The sequence below is a fragment of the Ambystoma mexicanum genome, chromosome 2q, assembly GCF_040938575.1.
Source record: "Ambystoma mexicanum isolate Mex_15411 chromosome 2q, UKY_AmexF1_1, whole genome shotgun sequence".
Taxonomy (NCBI): domain Eukaryota; kingdom Metazoa; phylum Chordata; class Amphibia; order Caudata; family Ambystomatidae; genus Ambystoma; species Ambystoma mexicanum.
In genome coordinates, this window is record NC_090924.1 from 281,437,994 (window position 1) to 281,457,949 (window position 19,956).

Consider the following 19,956-nt stretch of genomic DNA (forward strand, 5'->3'; position numbering starts at 1 on the left):
CTTTGGTATTAGTCTGTACTACAAAGGTTGGTATTGTGGACGAATAAGCTGGATTATCTCAAGAGGGGTCAACGTGAGCTGTAGGGGGGTTACACAGAGGTTCACAGTATTCAAGCAGACACTTACACACAGGGTTTCTTGATAAAACAATTATTAATTTATTTACCAATCAGTTAATATAAGCCTTTTTCAGAAGGGAATACTGTTAAACACCACACAAATATACTTCAAAAGTACACAATCTCTTAGTTCAGAATCAGTAATGCCCATTTGGGATGGCATACAGAAGAGACCTACACCCTCAGGTGACTTCAATTGCATGGGTGCTGTTGACATTAATGTATTACTGTTTGGCATTCAGAAAGTAACAAGGGAAAGATTATTAGAGCAAACAAGATGCCACAAATATTTCTTAAGCAGGCAAATACTTTCAGATCCCCAAATTAGAGTCATTCCTCTTCAAGTTCGTGTTCGGTTCCTTCGTCCAGTATTCAACTCTGTCTTCTGTTAGGGAGAATTCTCATAAATGTGCTAATTCCCTCTACCTTAGAGCCCTATAGCTCTTTTGCTAAACTTTGGGACTTTGAACCTTTAAATCCTGGAGTTTTAAGATAACTCCATAGGCATCTTTTCATGTGCATTACACAGCACCCAGTGCAGTGACACGGGAATGTCTTTTTAGACTGCCAAAAGGTTTAAATAAACTACTGTTTCCCAGAGAATGTAAAGTCAAACTGACTTTACTAGTCTTTCCAAATTCATAGACCCAGCACACCCCATCTTAAAATGGAGTGCTGGAGGTGTTACATATAATCCCCTTTATCCAAATAGCAGTCAAATGCTACCCTTTCCTATTGAAAAGGCTGGTGGCAGTGGTTTTACAACAAACTACCATGATTTTTCCCGACTGCGAACACTGGTAGCTACAAATCACGGGAGCCATGTTTTTCAAGATGGCATCTGATTCCCCCTTAAACGGGTCACAGTCTTTTTTCCCTGTTTGTTTTTGGAAAGGTCCTTTTGTCTCTGCGCACCAAACCAGGTTTGGTCCCTTTGTTAGTGTGGGAGGTGCCCGAAACTCCCTGTGATTAGTCTCCTAGGAGACCCACATGCACTCTGGCGTGATTAGCTGGCTAACTGTCCGGCAAGGACAGCCACCCTGCTGGGTGACAGCTAGGCTGGAATGAAAGGGAGAGAACGGTTTAAAAGACGAGTCTCTTGGACTGGAAGGCAGAGTCGACCACTGGAACCAAAGAAGAGCTGGAAGAGGACGGCTGCTGCAACTCCTGGACCGTTGGTTTGCCCTGTGAAGCCCTGCTGCAGGTGCGAATTGCCAAGTTCATCTCGAAAGAGAAGCCCCTTCAAGGACGACTTCTTCCTTTGAGTTGGTGGGACCAATCAACTCGTAAGCCACCTGGATATCATTCTCAAGGCTGGTTAGGATTAACCAGGGAGGGGGACACCAGCTTGTGTGCTTGGATCTACAGCTACTGGAACCGAAGTGACTCCATCTTGTTTGCTTTTTTGACGATCCCATGCAGTGCCGGAGACCCCGACGTCCTCCGCTTGTCCCCACGACTGAGGCTCCGGAACAGTGAGATCTGCAGGAACTGCCAGGAACCAACGACTTCAGCTGCATTTGTTTCTACATACTAGGTACTGTGCCAACCCGATTGAGAGAACGCCACTCTTGCGGTGAAAGTTTGTGAAACTTTCCCAACTTGCAGGCCTAATCAGCTTGTGACCCAACATATGATCCTTTTTCGCCTCAACTACTTCTAAGAACTTTCGCAAAGACTACCATTTGATACCAGAACTGCTGTTTCCTATCCAGAACACTAGCCCATTGACTTTGGCCTAGGCCTATTGCCTTGAAATGAACTCTTCTGGTGAACTGAAACTATTTGCCTTGTCTAACAAGTATATGTGATCTATTCTACTTACCTTGTCCTTTTTGCCCACTTCTAATCAACTGATCTTCTATTTTGCTGCTACTTCAGGGGAGCCGTCTCAAAATCTTAGAGTTTTGTATTGAAGTGTATTGGTTTATAATAAATTGCCTACTTCTAGTGAAATGTTTTCTAAATGATTGTGTAATAAATTAATACGTGTTTTACCAAGAAACCTGGAGTAGAAGTGTCTTGAACCACTGTGATTGAAAGACTTCTGTGTAACTTCTTGTACTACTCACATTCACTTGAGATAAGCCTGTTGCTCAGCTCGCTACCAAAAACTGTGTGGTACGGATTTATACCAAAGGTTTGTTTGACTTGCACTTGTAGTCCTAATTGTATGTGGTGGTCCCAGAGGGTACTATATGCAATTTTGCCTAACACCTTCAAAGCCAAAAGACACGTCTTTTATACAGTTCTCTCCTTTTCATTGGCCCCATGTGTTAATATCCCAGCAAAAGTAACACGATACAAAAATATCACCATATTTTTGCGGTGATATTGACCCATGGACCCTGCGGGGGACACCCCTGCAATCCCCGCATTATTTTAAAATGTGCAGGGGACACCCACCTAACCACCACAAATTATCCCCCCCAAAAATATTGCCTATTGCGAGACAAGCGGCCATATGTACGGCAATGTTTTTGGTGGGGATATTTTGTAGGGATACCCTTTCATTCCAGCCTAGCTGTCACTCAACCAGCAGGGTGGCTGTCCTTGCCGGACCGTCAGCCAGCCAATCGCCACAAAGTGCATTTGGGTCTCCTAGGAGACTAAGCACAGGGAGTTTCAGGCACCTCCCTTACTTCCTGCCTACCCCAGACACTCTGGAGCCAGAGGCGGGTTTCATTCCTGAAGCCAGGCAAAGACAAAATGAACAAAGAGGCCAAACCTGGTTTGGCGCGCAGAGAAAATCTCTAGAAGGACCTTTCCACAAAGATATGGTGAAAAAAGAAGACCAGGGCCATTTTGTCAAAGATGGCCCTGAGCCATTTTGAAAAAGATGGCTCCCGCGGTTGCTTTACCGGAGCTGCAAACAGCCGCGGTAAACACAAACCATTGTAGTTCAAAAAGGAACAAGTTACTTACCTGTAACTGTTGTTCTCCAGCGTGGGTCTGGCATGGATTCACATGCTCATGAATATTCCCCGTCGTCAGGCTGGGAATCCTCGGTAAAGAAAAAACCAGTATCAGTTTCGTTTCTGATCTGTCTTTCGTAGTAATAACCAATCACTGGTCTCTGCGTCATACTGACCACAGCCAATGACTGCCCTCTACCTAAGCACCGCCTCTGGCAGCCATCTTCAGATTTGGAAGCACGTGAAGTGGCAGTATGACCAAGTGAAGAGCCGCAGAGGGGTAGGCGGGAGGGTTCGCATGTGAATCCATGCCAGACCCACGCTGGAGAACAACAGTTACAGGTAAGTAACTTGTTCCTTCTCCAGCATGGGGTCTGGCATGGATTCACATGCTCATGAATAAAGAATACATAGCAGTACACACATGCACAACCACGGGAGGTGGCAAAGGCTCAACATTAAGCATCACATAAACTCAACATTAAGCATCTTACCTCCTCACCAGGCTCACCTCAGGCGAACAGGTTGCGCAGCACTGCTTGGCCGACCCTGGACTCCTCCCTGGAATCCCGGTCGACGCAGTAGAATTTCGTGAAGGTGTGCGTCGACCTCCACGTAGCAGCCCTGCATATGTCCAGCAGGGGCACACCAGATAGGAACGCCGTGGTAGCTGCGATCGCTCTGGTGGAATGGGCTCTCGGACGGCCAGGCAGCGGTCGGTTTGCCAACCGATGACAGTACATGATACAGCCGGAGAGCCATCTGGAAATGGAAGCTTTCGAGAGAGCCTTCCCCTGATTGACAGGTCCAAAGTTCACAAAGAGTTGTGACGTCTTCCGACAACACTTCGTGCGGTCTACGTAGAACCTCAGCGCTCTAGCCACATCCAGCGAGTGCAAAGTCCTCTCAGCCGGCGACGAAGGCGACGGGAAGAACACAGGCAACACCAAGGGTTCGTTGAGATGGAAGTCCGACGGCAACTTGGGCATGAAGGAGGGGTGCGTCCTGAGCACTACCCTCGTGTCGTGGAAAGTCAAGTACGGGGCCTTGCAGGAAAGGGCCTGGATCTCTCCCACTCGTCGTGCGGAGGTGATGGCCACAAGAAAAGCTGTTTTCCACGATAGAAACTTCAACGGGGCCGAGTGCAGAGGCTCGAACGGAGGTCCCATGAGCTTGGTCAGCACCACGTTGAGCTCCCACGCCGGGGCCGGAGCCTTCACCGGCGGGAACGATCTGAACAGTCCCTTCATGAACTCTTTCACCAGACGATGAGACCACAAGGACGTCCGCCCCGTGGTTCTGGTGTATCGGGAGATCGCAGCAAGATGAATCTTGATGGACGCGTGTGCCAGACCAGCTTTGGCCAGCGTCAGCAGGTACGGCAGTACTTGGGGAGCCGTAATCCGTAGAGGGTTAATCTTCTGTGCGTGGCACCAGACAGAGAACCTCTTCCATTTGTGTCCGTAGCATTTAAGAGTCGAGGACGCCCTGGCCTTTGCAAGAACCTCTCTGCAATCGGCCGGTATGTCGTATCCTCCAAACTCTAGCGCTGCAGGAGCCAGGCCTGCAAGTTCAGCGACTTCGGGTCGTGGTGGAGGATGGCGCCTCCTTCCCTGGAGAGTAGATCCGCGTCCGCCGGCAGCTTGATCGGCGGGGACGCTGACAAGTCCAGAAGGTCCGGGAACCATATCTGCCTCGGCCACGCAGGTGCGACGAGGATCATCCTGCACCGTGACCTCTTGAGCTGGTTGACGAGCCGGATTAGCAGAGGCAAGGGAGGGAACGCGTAGAGGAACAGGCCCTCCCAGGGGAACGAGAAAGCATCGCCCATGCTCCTCGTCTGGGGAAACCTGCTGGCGAACCTCCGGCACTTGGTGTTCGTCGCCGTCGCGAACAGGTCGATCTGGGGTGTGCCCCACGGTCGGAAGAGGCGATCCACCAGATCCTGCCGTAGTTCCCACTCGTGGCACGAGCGCAGCTCCCTGCTGAGTGAGTCGGCGATGGTGTTTTTTATCCCTGCCAGATGAAACGGCACCAGAAAAATCCCTTGGGCGACGGCCCAATGCCACAGGTCCTGCGCCTCCTTGGACAGCGCTGGGGACCTGGTTCCGCCCTGTTTCCTGATGTAAAACATGGTGGTGGTGTTGTCGGTGAAGATCCTCATCACCTTGCCCTTGAGGGACGGAAGGAAGGACCTGAGGGCCCAAAACACTGCACGGAGCTCCAGGAAGTTGATATGCAGGGACTTCTCCGTCGGGAGCCAGAGTCCCCTTGCGTGCAGATTTTCGGTGTGCGCTCCCCACCCTTCCAGGGAGGCATCCGTGGTCACAGTCTCCTGGTGGGCTAGGGTCTGGAAGTCCATGCCCGCCGTCAGATGCGCGCGGGTGCCCCACCACCGTATCGCTCGTCGGAAACTCTCGTCGAGCTTGATCCTTTCCTCGAAGCTGCCCGTCGTCTGGATCCAGCGCGCATCCAGGAATTCTTGCAACGGGCGCATCCGGAGCCTGCACATGGGAATGAGGTAGATGCAGGAAGACATCATCCCGAGGAGGGACTTGATGGACCTCACCTTGGCCGCGTCGGCCACCAACATCCGTTGCACCTTGCCCAAGATGGTCCTGGTCCTCTCCTCCGACGGGGAGGCCAGAAGGGACACTGTGTCGAGCCTCGCTCCCAGAAACAGTGCGACTTGCGCGGGCACCAGGTGGGATTTGGCGTAGTTCACGGAGAATCCCAGGTCCGTGAGGAGTTGGACGGTCCTTGCCGTGTGGACCACGGCGAGCTCCCTCGTCTTGGCGCGGATGAGCCAGTCGTCCAGGTAGGGGTAGACGTGAATCCCCTCGCGGCGCAGCTGCGCCGCCACCGGTGCGAGGCACTTGGTGAATACCCTGGGTGCCGACCGTAGTCCGAAGGGAAGGGCTTTGAACTGGTAATGACGCCCCTGGACCACGAATCTGAGGAATTTTCGGTGCCCCTTTAGGATGGGAATGTGGAAGTAGGCATCCTCCAAATCCAACGACGATAGGAAGTCTCCTTCCTCCAGCTGACCCAGGACGTGCTGGAGGGTGACCATCCGGAACTTCTGCGCCTTGATGAACTTGTTCAGACGTCGCAGGTCTAGGATGGGGCGCCATCCTCCCGTCTTCTTCTTCACGAGGAAGTATCGCGAGTAGACTCCGGAGCCCCGAAGCCTCTTTGGGACGAGTTCGATGGCGCCCTTTCTGAGCATCGCCTTTACCTCCAGGAGAAGTTGAGGGACGTGAAGTTCTTTCCTGGCCACGGGGGGGACGCGCGGGCACCTTCTTTGAAACTCGAGCGCGTGGCCCCGGGCCAGGGCGTCCAGCACCCAACGGTCGGTGGAGATGGACTCCCACACGCTGACGAAGCCCGCCAGCCGGCCTCCCACCGGGGTGCTTCGGTGGGGGCCCGACCCCACGGCCGGTTCAATCCTGCTTGGACGCGGCCTTGCCGCCTTGACCTCCTTGGCGACGACGGCGGGGTCCGCTAGACTTGCCTCGTCCTCTGTAGGCCTCTTGCGACGACGAGCGGGCCGCTTGACGGTAGGAAGCGAAACCGCCGCCGGAACCTTTGGAGGCGCCCTTGCCTCCGCCGCTCCGAAAGGGCGTTCGTCGTTGCTGCAGGACTCCAAGGGCCCTGGCCGTCTCAGTATCCGCCTTGATGGCCTGAAGGGAATCATCCACTGTCTTCCCAAACAGGTTGTTCCCGTCGAAGGGCATGTCCAGGACTCTGGTCTGGACGTCCTGCCGAAAGTCTGTAGCTTTGAGCCATCCACGACGTCGAAGGCAAACGCCGTTGCCCAGCTGGCGGAACCCAGTGTCGGCGATGTCCGTCGCCACGGTGATGGCGTGGTCCGACGCCACCTCACCTTCCTGCAGGATCTCAAGGGCCTCCGCCCTCTTGTCGTCCGGCAGAAAATCCAGCAGGGGAGCTATCTTGTACCAGAGCTCCCTGTCGTAGCGGGCCACGATAGCCAAGGCGTTGGCCGCTTTAATCGTCGTCGCTGCCGACGAGATGACTCTACGTCCCATAGCATCCAATTTCTTTCCCTCGCCGTCCGGCGGGGAAGTTGATGTGGAGGCCGCACCCCCCCCCCGCTTTCTTCCTGGCTGCCGCGGAGACGACGGAGTCCGGGGTAGGCTGCGCCCGGAGGCATAGGGGGGCCGTGTCCGGGACCCGGTACTTTTTCTCGTACCGGTCTCTTCTAGCTGGCGTCGTGGAAGGGTTCTTGAGGAGGGAAAGGCCCTCATCCCAAATGTCGTCCAACAGAGGCACTGCGAGGACCGTCTTCCTCTTGGCCTCGCGCCGCTGATAAAGGAAGCCTTCCTTTTTCTTCTCCTCAGGGCAGAGTTGGAAAAGCTCGGAAGCCCTGGAGATCATGGAGTGGAAAGATCCGATCTCGTCGGGCGGAGAAGCCCTGGTGGGAGGCGACGACGGAAAATCCTCGTCGTATGCCTCGTCGTCCGTACCCGTCGCTGCCGTGTCAGTCCCCGTATCATCCCCTCGGGTGGACGGGGAGGAGGGCTGGACGGGGCGCGACGGTTGAAAAGGAGGTGGTGGATGGATCCTTCTTTTCTTGGTGGGGGGGAACACCAGAAGGTCCCGGTTCTGGATCCCCCGACGGGAGAGGTTCCTCCGTCGGTAACGGTAGCCTCGTCCTTATCTCGGAGCATAAGGACTGTATGGCCAACAAAATGGCCGCCGAGTTGTCTTGCGGCGCTGGCAGAGGGGAATCCGACGGGCGAGCAGGGGCCCCGTCGGTATCCTCGACGATGTCGTCGTCGTCACCTGCGTCGGGGTCCATTCCGACGGGCTGGCCTTCTTCCACGCCTAGGCCGTGGCTTAAGACCTCGATCAGCTCCTCTTCTGAGGTTGAGGCCGAATCTACGACGACGCCCTGCCCCCCCCTTCTTCTTCCCCACGGAGGGTTTCACGGGGGTCCTATCGATGGGCACAAAGGAAGACTCCCTCCGCGGAGGCAGGGAGATTCTGGGCCCTGAGGTCGCCACCACTGGTGTAGCCACCACAGGCTGAGCCAGGGCCGCCGCGACCGTTTCGATAGAGGGCTTGGTCGGATGGATCAAGGCCTTCACCACCTTAGGTGCGCTCACCGCCTTATCCTTGAGGGAGGGGGCACTGCCACGCTCCTCCTCTGCCTTAGAGCTCGACCGGGGCCTCTCCAGGAGCTTCGCCGGGTGCTCGGCCTTCCTCTTACCCGACCCAGAGCGTTGGCTCGTGGTTGATGGTGCCGGGGAGGGTGCGCCCTGCCTGGCGCCCGTAGAGCCCGACCGTTCGGCGCTCCCGGTGCCAGCGGACTCGCGGTGCTTGGCCTTATGTTGGGCCCCCGTCGCCGGGGCGCCCTCAAAGGTCTTAGAAGACCGCTCGGATTTCTTCTTCTTCTCGCCAGACGGGCTCTTACCCTCCAGCCAGTTGGCGAGACGTTGATGGCGGTCCTTCATGGTCCGTTCCGACATGTTGCCGCAAAACGCACAGTCCTTCTCCACGTGCGTCTTGTCCTCATGAAGGCAGTAAAGGCAGAAAGAGTGTTCGTCCTCCTTGAAGACGTTCTGCAGCTGGCATCCAGGGCAGACCCTGAACAGCTTTCCGGGCGTCGAGCTTCCCTTCTCCTGGGCCATCTCCGAGACCGGGCCTGAGAAGCTTCTGGAGTCCTCCGAAGTGTAGCTCGACGAAATCTTCACCCTTGAGGGGCACAGATGAATCCGACACGGGTCCCCGTTGATCGGATGTAGGATCGGTGGAGCTTGAGGCTCTTTTGACCGAAAGAATCGAAGTTTTTTGTGAAAAAGCGCGAAAAATAGCACTAACGCTCGAGAGCAATAGCACGAGGATCCCAACACATGAACGTGCGGTAAAAATCTGAAGATGGCTGCCAGAGGTGGTGCTTAGGTAGAGGGCAGTCATTGGCTGTGGTCAGTATGACGCAGAGACCAGTGATTGGTTATTACTACGAAAGACAGATCAGAAACGAAACTGATACTGATTTTTTCTTTACCGAGGATTCCCAGCCTGACGACGGGGAATATTCATGAGCATGTGAATCCATGCCAGACCCCATGCTGGAGAACAAAACCACTGCCACCAGCCATTCTGTGAGGAAAGGGTAGCACAAAAATATTACAGGAGCATCTAGACACGGGATAATAAGTAACCCCTCCAGCACCCTATTGTAAGATAGTGTGTACTGGGTCTAGAAAGTTACAATGGTAAGTAAAGCCAATTTTACAATTTACAATTTTTACTTTACTGAAGGTGCTGTGTGACACAATGTAAAAGATGATGGCTATGGAGTTTGTCACACTCCATAACGAAAACAAACAGAGTTAAAATCCACATTAAAATACATGAGAGGGTTAAAAAAAATGAAGTCCTCAAAATCCAGCAAATTTGCTGGGGGTCTCTAAGGAGGAGGGAATTAGCACATTTTTGAGAATTGTCCCTAACACCTGGCACTCGGTTCCTGCAGACGCAAAGAAGTACAGCCAGTTGGGGAAGGTGTTCCAGTCGTGTTTGTCTCAAGATTAGTTGGTCCCACTAACACAAGGGAAGAAGTCGTCCCTTCCGGAGCTTCTCTTGTCGATCAGAAAAAGGAGTTTCAGCACAGCAGCAGGGCTTCACCGGGCGGTTCAATGGTCCAGGAGGATGCAGCAAGCTTCGTTCACGGTTTCTTCATCGGGATGTCCTTCCCAGTGGTCAACTGTCTTCAGTCCCAATAACCCTCACCTTTTAAGCAGGTTTCTCCCATTCATGCATAGCCTAGATGTCACTCAAACAGCAGGGTTGCTGTCCTGCAAGGACAGCCAGCCAGCCAGCCAATCAGGACTGGGTGCATTTAGGCATTTCTAAAGACAAAGGACAGGGGAGTTTCGGGGGTGCTCCCTCACTTCCTGCCCTTCAACACACTGGATCCAGAGGCAGTTTTCAGTACTGAAGCCCACCAAAGGCAAAACGACAAAGGGCATCAACCTGGCTTAGCTCGCAGAGTAACATTCAAGAAAGACATCAACAAACAGAAAATGGTGAAAAAAAGAAGACCGGGGCCATTTTGACAAAATGGTCCCCCATAGGTGCTATACTGCAGCTGAGGATTCAGCCTGCAGTAGAAAAGCACAATGGTAGTGTTAGGCAAGATTGTATGCAGTACCCTGTGGAAGACTGCACCAGCCTTGTCCTCTTGGCAATAGTTAACCTAACCTTTGGTATAAGCATGTAATACACATGTTGGTAGAGTGACTGAGCAGCCAGGCTTATCTCAAGTGGGGTCAATGTGAGCTGTAAGGTTGTAACACAGTTTAACAATTACAGTTATTCAAATAAACACTTACACACAAGTTTTCTTGATTAAACAATTATTAATTTAACAGTTGAATAAGCCTTCGTTAGAAGGGAGCAATCATAACAAAAGATACTTCAATAAATACACACACTCAGTTTCACTAAATCAGTTGATACCTATTGGGGATGGCACACAGACACTTCCTACACCCTCAGGTGACTTAAATAACTAGGACATTGTGGACATTGCTTCATCACTGGAACATTTAGAGAAATACTGAGTGGGATGTCAAAGCCAAAGGTTTTAGAAGGAGAAAACAATGGTTAACAAATATTCTTAAGCAGTTAACCACTTTTTGAACCCTCCAATGACAAGTAAATTAACCGTTTCCTGGGGAAAAGTTAAAGCACAAAGTCAGATGAAAGAAGAGTCTTTCAGGGTCCCAGGCCAGCCAAGGTTAATTGAGCAAAGTCTAGGGGAGCTGAAAATCTTCTTGCTGGTAGTCTTCCACAATGTTTTAGAAGTCTTTGAAGAAAAGGAAATCACTGTAGGGCCAGAAGCTGGGAGACTTGTGAGGGGCAAAGCTGCAACTTTGCAAGGGCAACCAAGACAAGTCTCAACTGAGAACTAGCAAGGCTACACCACAAAAGGTAAGTCCCCTTAGTTTTACAGTACCTTGGGTTTGAAGAAAACTGGATTCCGTGTTCCTGGGCCTCAGTCGTGGGGACAAGAGGGAGGATGTCTGGGGACTCCTGCACTACGAATGGAAAGTCGGCGGCAGCAATGGGCAAACTTCAGATCAGCGGCACTTCGCGAGTTTCAGCTCCTTGCGTCTCTCGCAAACCGCACCACCGCGGTTCTCAGGTACCTTAATGGACTTTCCTCGCATCTGGGGTTCAGCACTCTGTTGCGGTGGCTCAGACTTGGTCAGTCCTGCTTCATGGGAGTCCGGAGGATCTTCCTGGAGCTCGGGTCCGACTTAAAAACTATGCACTTGATCTGGTGCTCCTCTCCCTGGCAATCGGTTCCTGCAGCAGCAATGGAAGTACAGCCAGCTCCGAGAGGATGTCCAGACAAGTTTGATTTTTGGGGGTCGATTGGTCCCACCAACCCAAAGGGAGAAGTCGTCCGTTGCAGGGCTTCTCTAGTCGAGGCGAATTCGGAGCTTCAGCAATGCAGCAGGGCTTCACCGGGCAAACCAACGGTCCAGGAGTTGCAGCAAGCGTCTCTTCCAAGTTCTACTTCGGATTCCTTCGTCCAGAGGTCGACTGCCTTCCAAGCCAAAAGCCTTGCCTTTTATGCCGGTTTCTCTCATTCATTCGCAGCCCGTCACTCACACAGCAGGATGGCTGTCCTCCAAGGACAGCCAGCCAGTCAATCAATCACCTAAGAGTGCATTCCTGTCACCTAGGAGATTAAGTACAGGGAGTTCTAGGCACCTCCCTCACTTCCTGCCCTGCCAGACACGCTGGAGCCAGAGGCAGGCTTCACCAGTGTATCCTGCCAAAGACAAAACGAACAAATGGACCAAACCTGGTTTGGCACGCAGAGTAAATCTCAAGAAGGAACTTTCCGACAAGAAAGGGCAAAAAAAAGTAGACCGGGCCATTTTGACGAAATGGGCACCCAGAGGTTTCTTACTGCAGCTGCAATTGCAGCCCGCGGTAGAAACACACGATGGTAGGAAAAAGTAAACCACTGCCACGAGCCATTAATTGTAGAAAGGGTAACATAAAACTGTTACATGAGAGACTAGACAAAGGGGATACTAAGTAACCCCTCCAGCACCCTATTGTAAGATAGTGTGTGCTGGGTCTAGAAAGTTACAAATGTAAGTAAAGTCAAATTCACTTCACTGCTCTTGGAAACAGTAGTTTCACCAAAAGAAGGTATGCAAAGCCTTTAGGAAATCTAAGAGAATTCCCTGCGTCAATGCACTGAAGGTGCCGTGTGTCACAATGTAATGATAATGCCTATGGATTTTGTCAGAAAGAAACAGTCCATGTCATAGAAAAATACATGAGAGAGTGGGTAAAAGGTCTCACTCTTTCCAGGTTAGAAATGAAAAAGTCCTAAAGTCCAGCAAAAGTGCTGGCGGTCTCTAAGGTAGAGAGGAATTAGCAGATTTCTGAAAATTCTCCCCAACAGGTAGGAAAATTAAACCAATGCCACCAATCCTTTAAAGTAGTGAGGGTAACATAAAAAATGTTACATGAGTAGGAAAATGGGCTACTAAGTAAGCCCCCAGCACTGCACATAAGATGGGGTGTGCTGGACCTACTAAAGAGAAAAGGTAAGTAAAGTCAATTTCACTTTACTGTTCTTGGTGAACAGAAGTTCTCACAAGAAAAGGTATTTAAACCTTAAGAGAAATCTAAAGGATTTCTCTGACACTGCACTGAAGGTTCAGTGTATCACCATACAAAAGGAAGATGCCTATGGAGTTTGTCAGCCTCCAAAAACAAAGATAACATAAAATCCAATTAAGGTCAAAACCCATCAGAGAGGGAGAAAAAGGGCTCAGTCAAGGGTTAAAATAAAAAAATCCTTAAGTCCAGCAAAAGAGCCGGCGGTCTCGAAGGTTGAAGGGAATTAGCACAGAAATTAGAATTCTCCCCAAACACCCCTTCACCTAGGGACAAGGTAAAATAGTTACCTAGTTAGAGAGGGCTGTGTCAGAGTGCAAATCAGGCGCAGGTCTACGCAGAGAAAGTAGAGGCAAAGGCATCCACTGACACATGCTTCATGGGTTGAATGACCGAGAAGGTAGGTGGCTGGGCTGGGCTGGGCTTAGCCTGAGTGTCGGACAGTTGAGAAGAGAGCAGAAAGTGGTCAGTACAAGAGAGGAGTGGTGAGGGCGATGTCTGAGGAGATGAGAACATCCAGGGTCTGTCCGGCAGAGTGTGTCTGTCAGGGAGAATTTTCAGTTTAGTGCTAAATTCCTCCCACCTTAGAGACCTCCAGCTCTTTTGCTCAACTTTGGGACTCTGAACATCTAAATCCTATGTGTTTTCTGTGTTTGTTTCTTTTGGTTATGAGTCTGGCCAACTCCATAGGCATCAACATTTACATTGTGTCACACAGCACCTTCAGTGCAGTGGCACAGGGAAGTCTTTTAGATTCCCCAAGGTTTAAATAGCTTCTCTGGGATAAACTACTGTTTCCCAGAGCAGTAAAGTGAAATTGACTTTACTTAGCATTGTACTTGGCAGACCCAGCACACCCTACCTTACAATAGAGTGCTGGAGGGGTTACTTGGTATCCCCAGTGACTAAGTGACTAAATGCTCATGTAACAATTTTATGTTACCCTTTCCTCACAGAATGGCTGGTGGCAGTGGTTTCGTCCGAACTACCATAGTTTGCAGTAACGCTAACCGTGGGAGCCATCTTTTTCAAAATGGCGCGGAGCCATCTTTTTCAAAATGGTCCCCGGTTTTCTTTTTTCGCTATGTCTTTATGGAAAGGTCCTTCTAGAGAGTTTCTCTGCGCGCCAAACCAGGTTTGGTCTCTTAGTTCATTTCGCCTTTGGCGGGCTTCAGGAGTGAAATGCACTCTGTGGTGATTGGCTGGCTGACTGTCCGGCAAGGACAGCCACCCTGCTGGGTGAGTGACAGCTAGGCTGGAATGAATGGGAAAGAACTGAATAAAAGGCGAGTTTTTTGGGTTGAAAGTCAGAGTCGACCACTGGACGAAGTAACTGTAGAAGAGCTTGAAGAGGACGCCTGCTCCAACTCCTGGACCGTTGGTTTGCCCGGTGAAGCCCTGCTGCAGTGCCTGTTAGGGATAATTCTCAAAAATGTGCTAATTGCCTTCACCTTCGAGACCCCCAGCAACTATGCTGGATTTTCAGGACTTTATTTTTTTACCTGGAGAGAGTGACCCTTTTTCCCACTCTCTCATGTATTTTGATGTGCTTTACCTCTGTGTTTTCTTTGGTTATGGAGTCTAAACAACTCCATAAGCATCATCTTTTCATTTGTGTCACACAGCACAGTCTTTTTTCCCCATTTCTTTGTGGAAAGGTCCTTCTAGAGTTTACCTCTGCGCGCCAAATGTAGTTTGGTCTCTTTGTTCATTCGCCTTTGGAGGGCTTTAGGATTGAAGACCGCCTCTGGCGCCCGAGTGTCTGGGGTGGGCAGGAACTGAGGGAGGTGCCAAAACTCCCTGTGCTTAGTCTCCTATGAGACCTGAATGCACTCTGTGGTGATTGTCCGGCTGACTGTCCAGCAAGGACAGCCACCCTGCTGGGTGTGTGACAGCTAGGCTGGAATGAATGGGAGAGAACTGAATAAAAGGCGAGTCTCTTGGCTTGGAAGGCAGAGTCGACCACTGGAACAAAATAACTGAAGATAAGCTTGAAGAGGACGGCTGCTGCAACTCCTGGACCGTTAGTTAGCCCGGTGAGGCCCCGCTGCAGGTCCGAATCGCCAAGTTCACCTCGACAGGGAAGCACCTACAAGAAGAATTCTACCTTTGAGTTGGTGGGGCCAATCAACTCAACAATAAGCCAGCTGGACACCTATCTCGGAGCTGGTTGCATTTTCCTCAGAGTGCTGCAGGAAACCGTATAACCAGGTAGAGGGACACCAGTTTGTGTGCTTTACTTACAGCTACCGGAATTGAAGTTTGCCAGTTGCGGGCTTTTGACTGTTCAAGTGCAGTCCACCGACGTCCTCCCCTCTTGTCCCCATGACTGAGGCCCAGGAACAGAGAGATCTGCAGGAACTGCCAGGAACAGAAGTCATCAACTGCCTCTTTTTCTTCATTTGTAAGGTACTGTAAAATAAGACTGAGTACTTACCTCTCGCAGTGAAAGTGCTTGAAACTTTTGAAACTCACAGGCCTAATCAGCTTGTGACCCAACATATGATTCTTCTTGCTACAAACGACTCCTAAGAACCTGTGCAGAGAATTTTCCGTCTTCTTACCAGAACTGCTTTGTCCTATCTAAGACTTAGTCCATTGACTTTGGCCTAGCCTATTGAATTGAACTGACTCTTCTGGTGAACTCAAAATATCTACACAGTCTAAGAATAATTGTAACCTTTTATGTTCTAATAACCTTTGCCTTTTACTCCTCTTGAAAAAGTATTCTGAATGGCAACAGTAAGATCTTCATGTCCCCAGCACCCTAAAGTTAACTGTGATTGTAGGTTGTGTCTGTGGGCCATCCCAAAAGGGTCTCATCTGATTCAGAAACTTAGAGTGTACAGTATTGACGTATATTTGTGTGTGATTATATGATTGCCTCTATCAAATGTTTTATAATTGAATGGTTAATAAATTCATAAGTATTTAACCAAGAAACCTTGAGTGTAAGAGTTTATTTGAACACCTGCGATTGTAGACCTCTGTGTAACATCGTTACTGCTCACATTTCATCTCTTAAAATACGCCTGGCTGCTCGACACGCTATCAAAACTGTGTAGTACAGACTTATACCAAAGGTTGGTTTGCTTACACCTGTAGTCATAGTTGCTTTTAGTGTTCCCAGAGGGTACTGCATTCAAACTTTGCCTAACAGTGTCAGACCAGAGGGTAGACTGAAAGAGAAATTAACAGGGGAGATCAAAGGGTCAACCCAGCCTAAGCCCGAAAGTTACAGGAAACTAAAACTCCAATCATACACCATGGAGAGACATAAAAAGGTCACCCATAAAAAGAGTAAAATACTAGGTGAAAGGAAAAAAATATTCCCACTCACCTAAGGACAGGTAAAATAATTACCAAGTCCAAGCAAAATGTTCTGGGGTTGACACGGGTCAGGAAGATTTATCATAATTATGAAAATCTTACCCAACAGGGTCACATGCATAATTCAGACTGTTACAGTGGTGGGAAGAGCCCGGCCTTAAAATATAGCTTTCATTAATAGCATAGCTTTAAGGGCAGCAGAGAATACTTAATATTTAGAGAGTTGGTGGGAAACCTTTTCAGTGTTACATGGAAAATTTGAGTGGAGCAGTATTGCTTGGTAACAAGGGTTATTCTTAACTGTATGGGGATATTGTGTCATGGCACAGGAGCCGATTATTGTTTTTGACCTGATACTTTTATTGGTTACTAAATTTACATATTTACATATTTACAACAGGTGCAGTTTAAGATCTTGGGCACTAAAAGATAGTTTTGATTTCATACCTGATAAATATCTAAAGCTTGCATGGCATATTTCACCAGTTTGATATAAATCTGTGTCTCCTTTGGTTGCAACTGCTTGTTGGGAATAAATTGAGCTTCTGAAATGAGAGGGAGAGAGAAAAGGTGTTAATGTTAGAAATCTTAAAGGTTGAAATTCTATGTTTGAATGCTACGTTAATTGTGCATGTAATGAGAAGCTGTGTAGTTTTACCACCAGGTGCTTTACACGACGTTATGCCCCATGTAATTGTCTTGACACCACAGACCAAGGTTTTTACCAAGCTCCGGCAGTCTGTCACTTGGAATGTCTGCTTATCCTCTTTGTCTTTCTCTCCTTGTTTATCAAAAACAGGTACCGGAGCTGGTGGTGGCGGTGCAGGCAGGGCAGGAAGAGCTGGAGTTGCTGGGGTCACAGGGACTCCTGATAAAGTTGCCTCGACAACCCCAAGTTCAGATTGGGGTTTGCACTTTTTAAAGATGGCAGACAGCTGGTATCGAGCAATGGTGTGGAATTTTAAAACAAAAACCTGTAGGAGAAAAAACAGATAATTTAAAAGCTTGATGTATAACTACCAAAAATAGACAAAATAATGAAAATCTGAAACTGTAAAAAGGTACACTACGATCGGAAATGTTGCCAAATTCATCAGGGCAATGTGATTTATTTAAACTGTTCCACAGTTCAAATACCCATCATGTTAAGAGTTCAAAAACAATACACAAACACAATACAAATTCTTCGGTGTCTATTTTATCTCTGCAAAAAATTGCATTGATAATGGAAGTTAATTACCAGAGTTCTAAGCTAGCGAGAAAGTAGAAGCAGCAGCGTTGCTCGGGAGCCTGTTTTTTAAAACAATGTATTGACCAAGAAGATGGATATGTTACCAACTATTAGGACTGATTTTCTATACACTGGCTTGGTGGGTAGATGTATAGAAGACCAACCTAGTATTGCGATAGGGAAATCTCTGGGAGCTTGTTAGGTAAAGATGTGGGGTAGCACCCTTTGGGTGCACTATAACAGCCTTAGCCTCCTGTCAATAGGACCCAACCTTGGTATAAGTCTGAACTACACAGTTTGGTAGTGTGGCTGAGCAGCAAGGCTTATTTCAAGAGGGGTCAATGTGAGCTGTAGTGAGTTTACACAAGGATCCACAATGGCAAGTATCCAAATAAAACAGAGGGGCGTGGCCAACTGCGAGGCGATGCAGACGCGAGTCCCTTCGGCTCCCGCTGCCCCATGATACATCCTGGAAAGCCAGCCTGATATGTGACCACTAGCCGTGCTCCAAGAGGGCCACAAGAACGAGGAACACCCGCGGCACAAGTGTGAGAAGTTGTGGTGACTGGGGAGGCGGCTGCGTTGAACCCAGGCGATTCGAAGTCCGAGGCCCTGAGCGGAGTCCCCGGAACAAGATGGCCGCCGCTGGAGATCCGGGCTGGTGACGCCCTGCTGAGGGGACTGGAGACCTGACCGCGGCTAGGCCGGGGCTCGGCGGGGCTGCAGAGACGGCACCTACCTCCAGCGCCCTGAAATCCAAACCGATCCGGACCTGAACGCGTCCCCTGCATGGCCTGCTACCCCGGCGGATTGACTGTCCCGGGCATGACCGCACCGCTAGACGGCCGCCGGCACCAGCGTCGGAGCCCGAGTCCACAAGGGACGCAACCGGGTGGGGCAGGAGCGGCGCCCGCTCTGACACGCTGCCGGAGACCTCGGGTCGGACCGATCCCTGAGGTGGCGCTGCTACCGTGCTCACTGGGAACCGCAACAACAACGTGTGCGGGTGATTCAGGGCGGCCCACCCACGGCCCCACCGGGGTGGGGTGGACAATTAAGTACAGGTCCGCGGGCCGCTGCTGGATTGCCCAGAGATGAACTGTCGGGTCCTCCGTGGACCGGAACAAACAACATCCAAGTGGAACAACACAAAGCGTAACACCTGCCAAAATAGCAGAGTGCGGTGACTTGGCATCGGAGCCCGCAATCATACGTGAACTGACAATAAACCGCAAAACCCAACCTCTTACCCCATCATTGGGTCGCACTCCATGAGACCGGAGCTCCGTCACGACATTACACCTGCCCGACCGGGTTGCAACCATGGGCAAAGAAAAAACGAAAAAGCCTGCCATGCAGAATAGGATTGAACAATATACAGTCGCCTCTTCTCAGGCCACCGACCCTCAACCGCAACTATCTGGAGACATGGAACCCACCGACGCGCTCTCTCTCAAAGATGTCATGGCCGCAATAGCCGACTCACGCTCGTCCATGGAGCAGAAGATTGATCTAATAAGTTTGGATGTGTCCCTTCTCAGACATGACCTGCAGAAACTGTCCGCGCGTACTGGAGAAGCGGAACAGCGCATCTCGAATACAGAGGATGGGCTACACAATGTGCAACACCAACTCCATGGAGTCGCGGCCACGCTCAAGACCTTGGAGGCGAGGGTCGAAGAAAGCGAAGGGAGGTCCAGACGTAACAATGTTCGTATACTCGGTATCCCCGAGAAAGAGGAGGGCCCATGTATGGAACTCTTTCTGGAACAACTACTAACAGACCTCTTCGACTCACACTCCTTTTCAAAATTCTTCTCCATAGAGAGAGCACACAGAATGCCCACAGGAAGGCCGCTGCCTGGTGCTCCTCCTCGCACTGTGATAGCGAGGTTCTTGAACTATCAAGACCGGGACGCACTCTTACAGTTGGCTAGGACCGAGGGCACGGTAACCTTCAACGGGTCCAGGCTGGCATTTTTCCCCGATTATACAAAAGAGGTACAGAAGCCGAGGCAATCCTTTGCAAAACTTAAGAGACAATTGCAATCCCTGGGTGTCAAGTATGGCCTGCTTTTCCCTGCAAAATTGAAAATTTATCACAAAGGCACTACGGTTCACTTTGCCGACCCGGGTGAAGCATGGCGCTGGGTGGAGCAGCACATTGAGGGGGACTAGTCGGGGCCCTGAGGAAACAGGCAAAGAAACCCTAGAACACCTCCGGAACAACGACCCAGACCTGTGCAACCACCACTCCCTGACCCTACGGCGCTCGGAGGAGTTGGGGCTCTGCCCTGACCCCCCCCTCGTGGGCTCAACCTCCTGCCGTTAGGCGACCACACCATGGAGGCCACGGCAAGGGGCCCTCGGAAGGACGCCAATGGCGTGTCACACACCTACAATGCCGTAAGCGGGGATCCACTACCCTCGCACCTGGGGTGTCTTATTCCCCCCAACCCCCATCAGTTCTAGTTGAACTTCTAAAGGGGCTGTTATATGCTGACAATCTACTCTTTTTCTCTCTGATTGTCAGCACATGTTGGGGCAACAGGTACTTTGTGTTGGGGTGGAGTATGGGGAGGGAATGTTTTGTTGGGAAGAGTTCCTGGTTGTTTCAAGACCAGCTTATCACTGCAACCCCCAAGGGACAGCAGTGTTTCTGGTTAGTTGGGCTCATAGCACG

General features: G+C 50.5%; 1 protein-coding gene across 8 annotated transcripts in view; it reads right to left on the bottom strand.

Moving 5' to 3' along the window:
* The window catches only part of TRRAP (transformation/transcription domain associated protein), a 2,065,012-nt gene that overhangs the window by 1,702,110 nt on the left and 342,946 nt on the right, over nt 1-19,956 (bottom strand). For all 8 annotated transcript variants that reach the window (XM_069647248.1, XM_069647247.1, XM_069647244.1 and 5 more), the window contains exons 15-16: nt 16,701-17,016; nt 16,490-16,587 (exon numbers count right to left, since the gene is read on the bottom strand). In XM_069647248.1, coding sequence (XP_069503349.1) covers nt 16,490-16,587; nt 16,701-17,016 — 414 coding nt within the window. The remainder of the gene's footprint in view (nt 1-16,489; nt 16,588-16,700; nt 17,017-19,956) is intronic.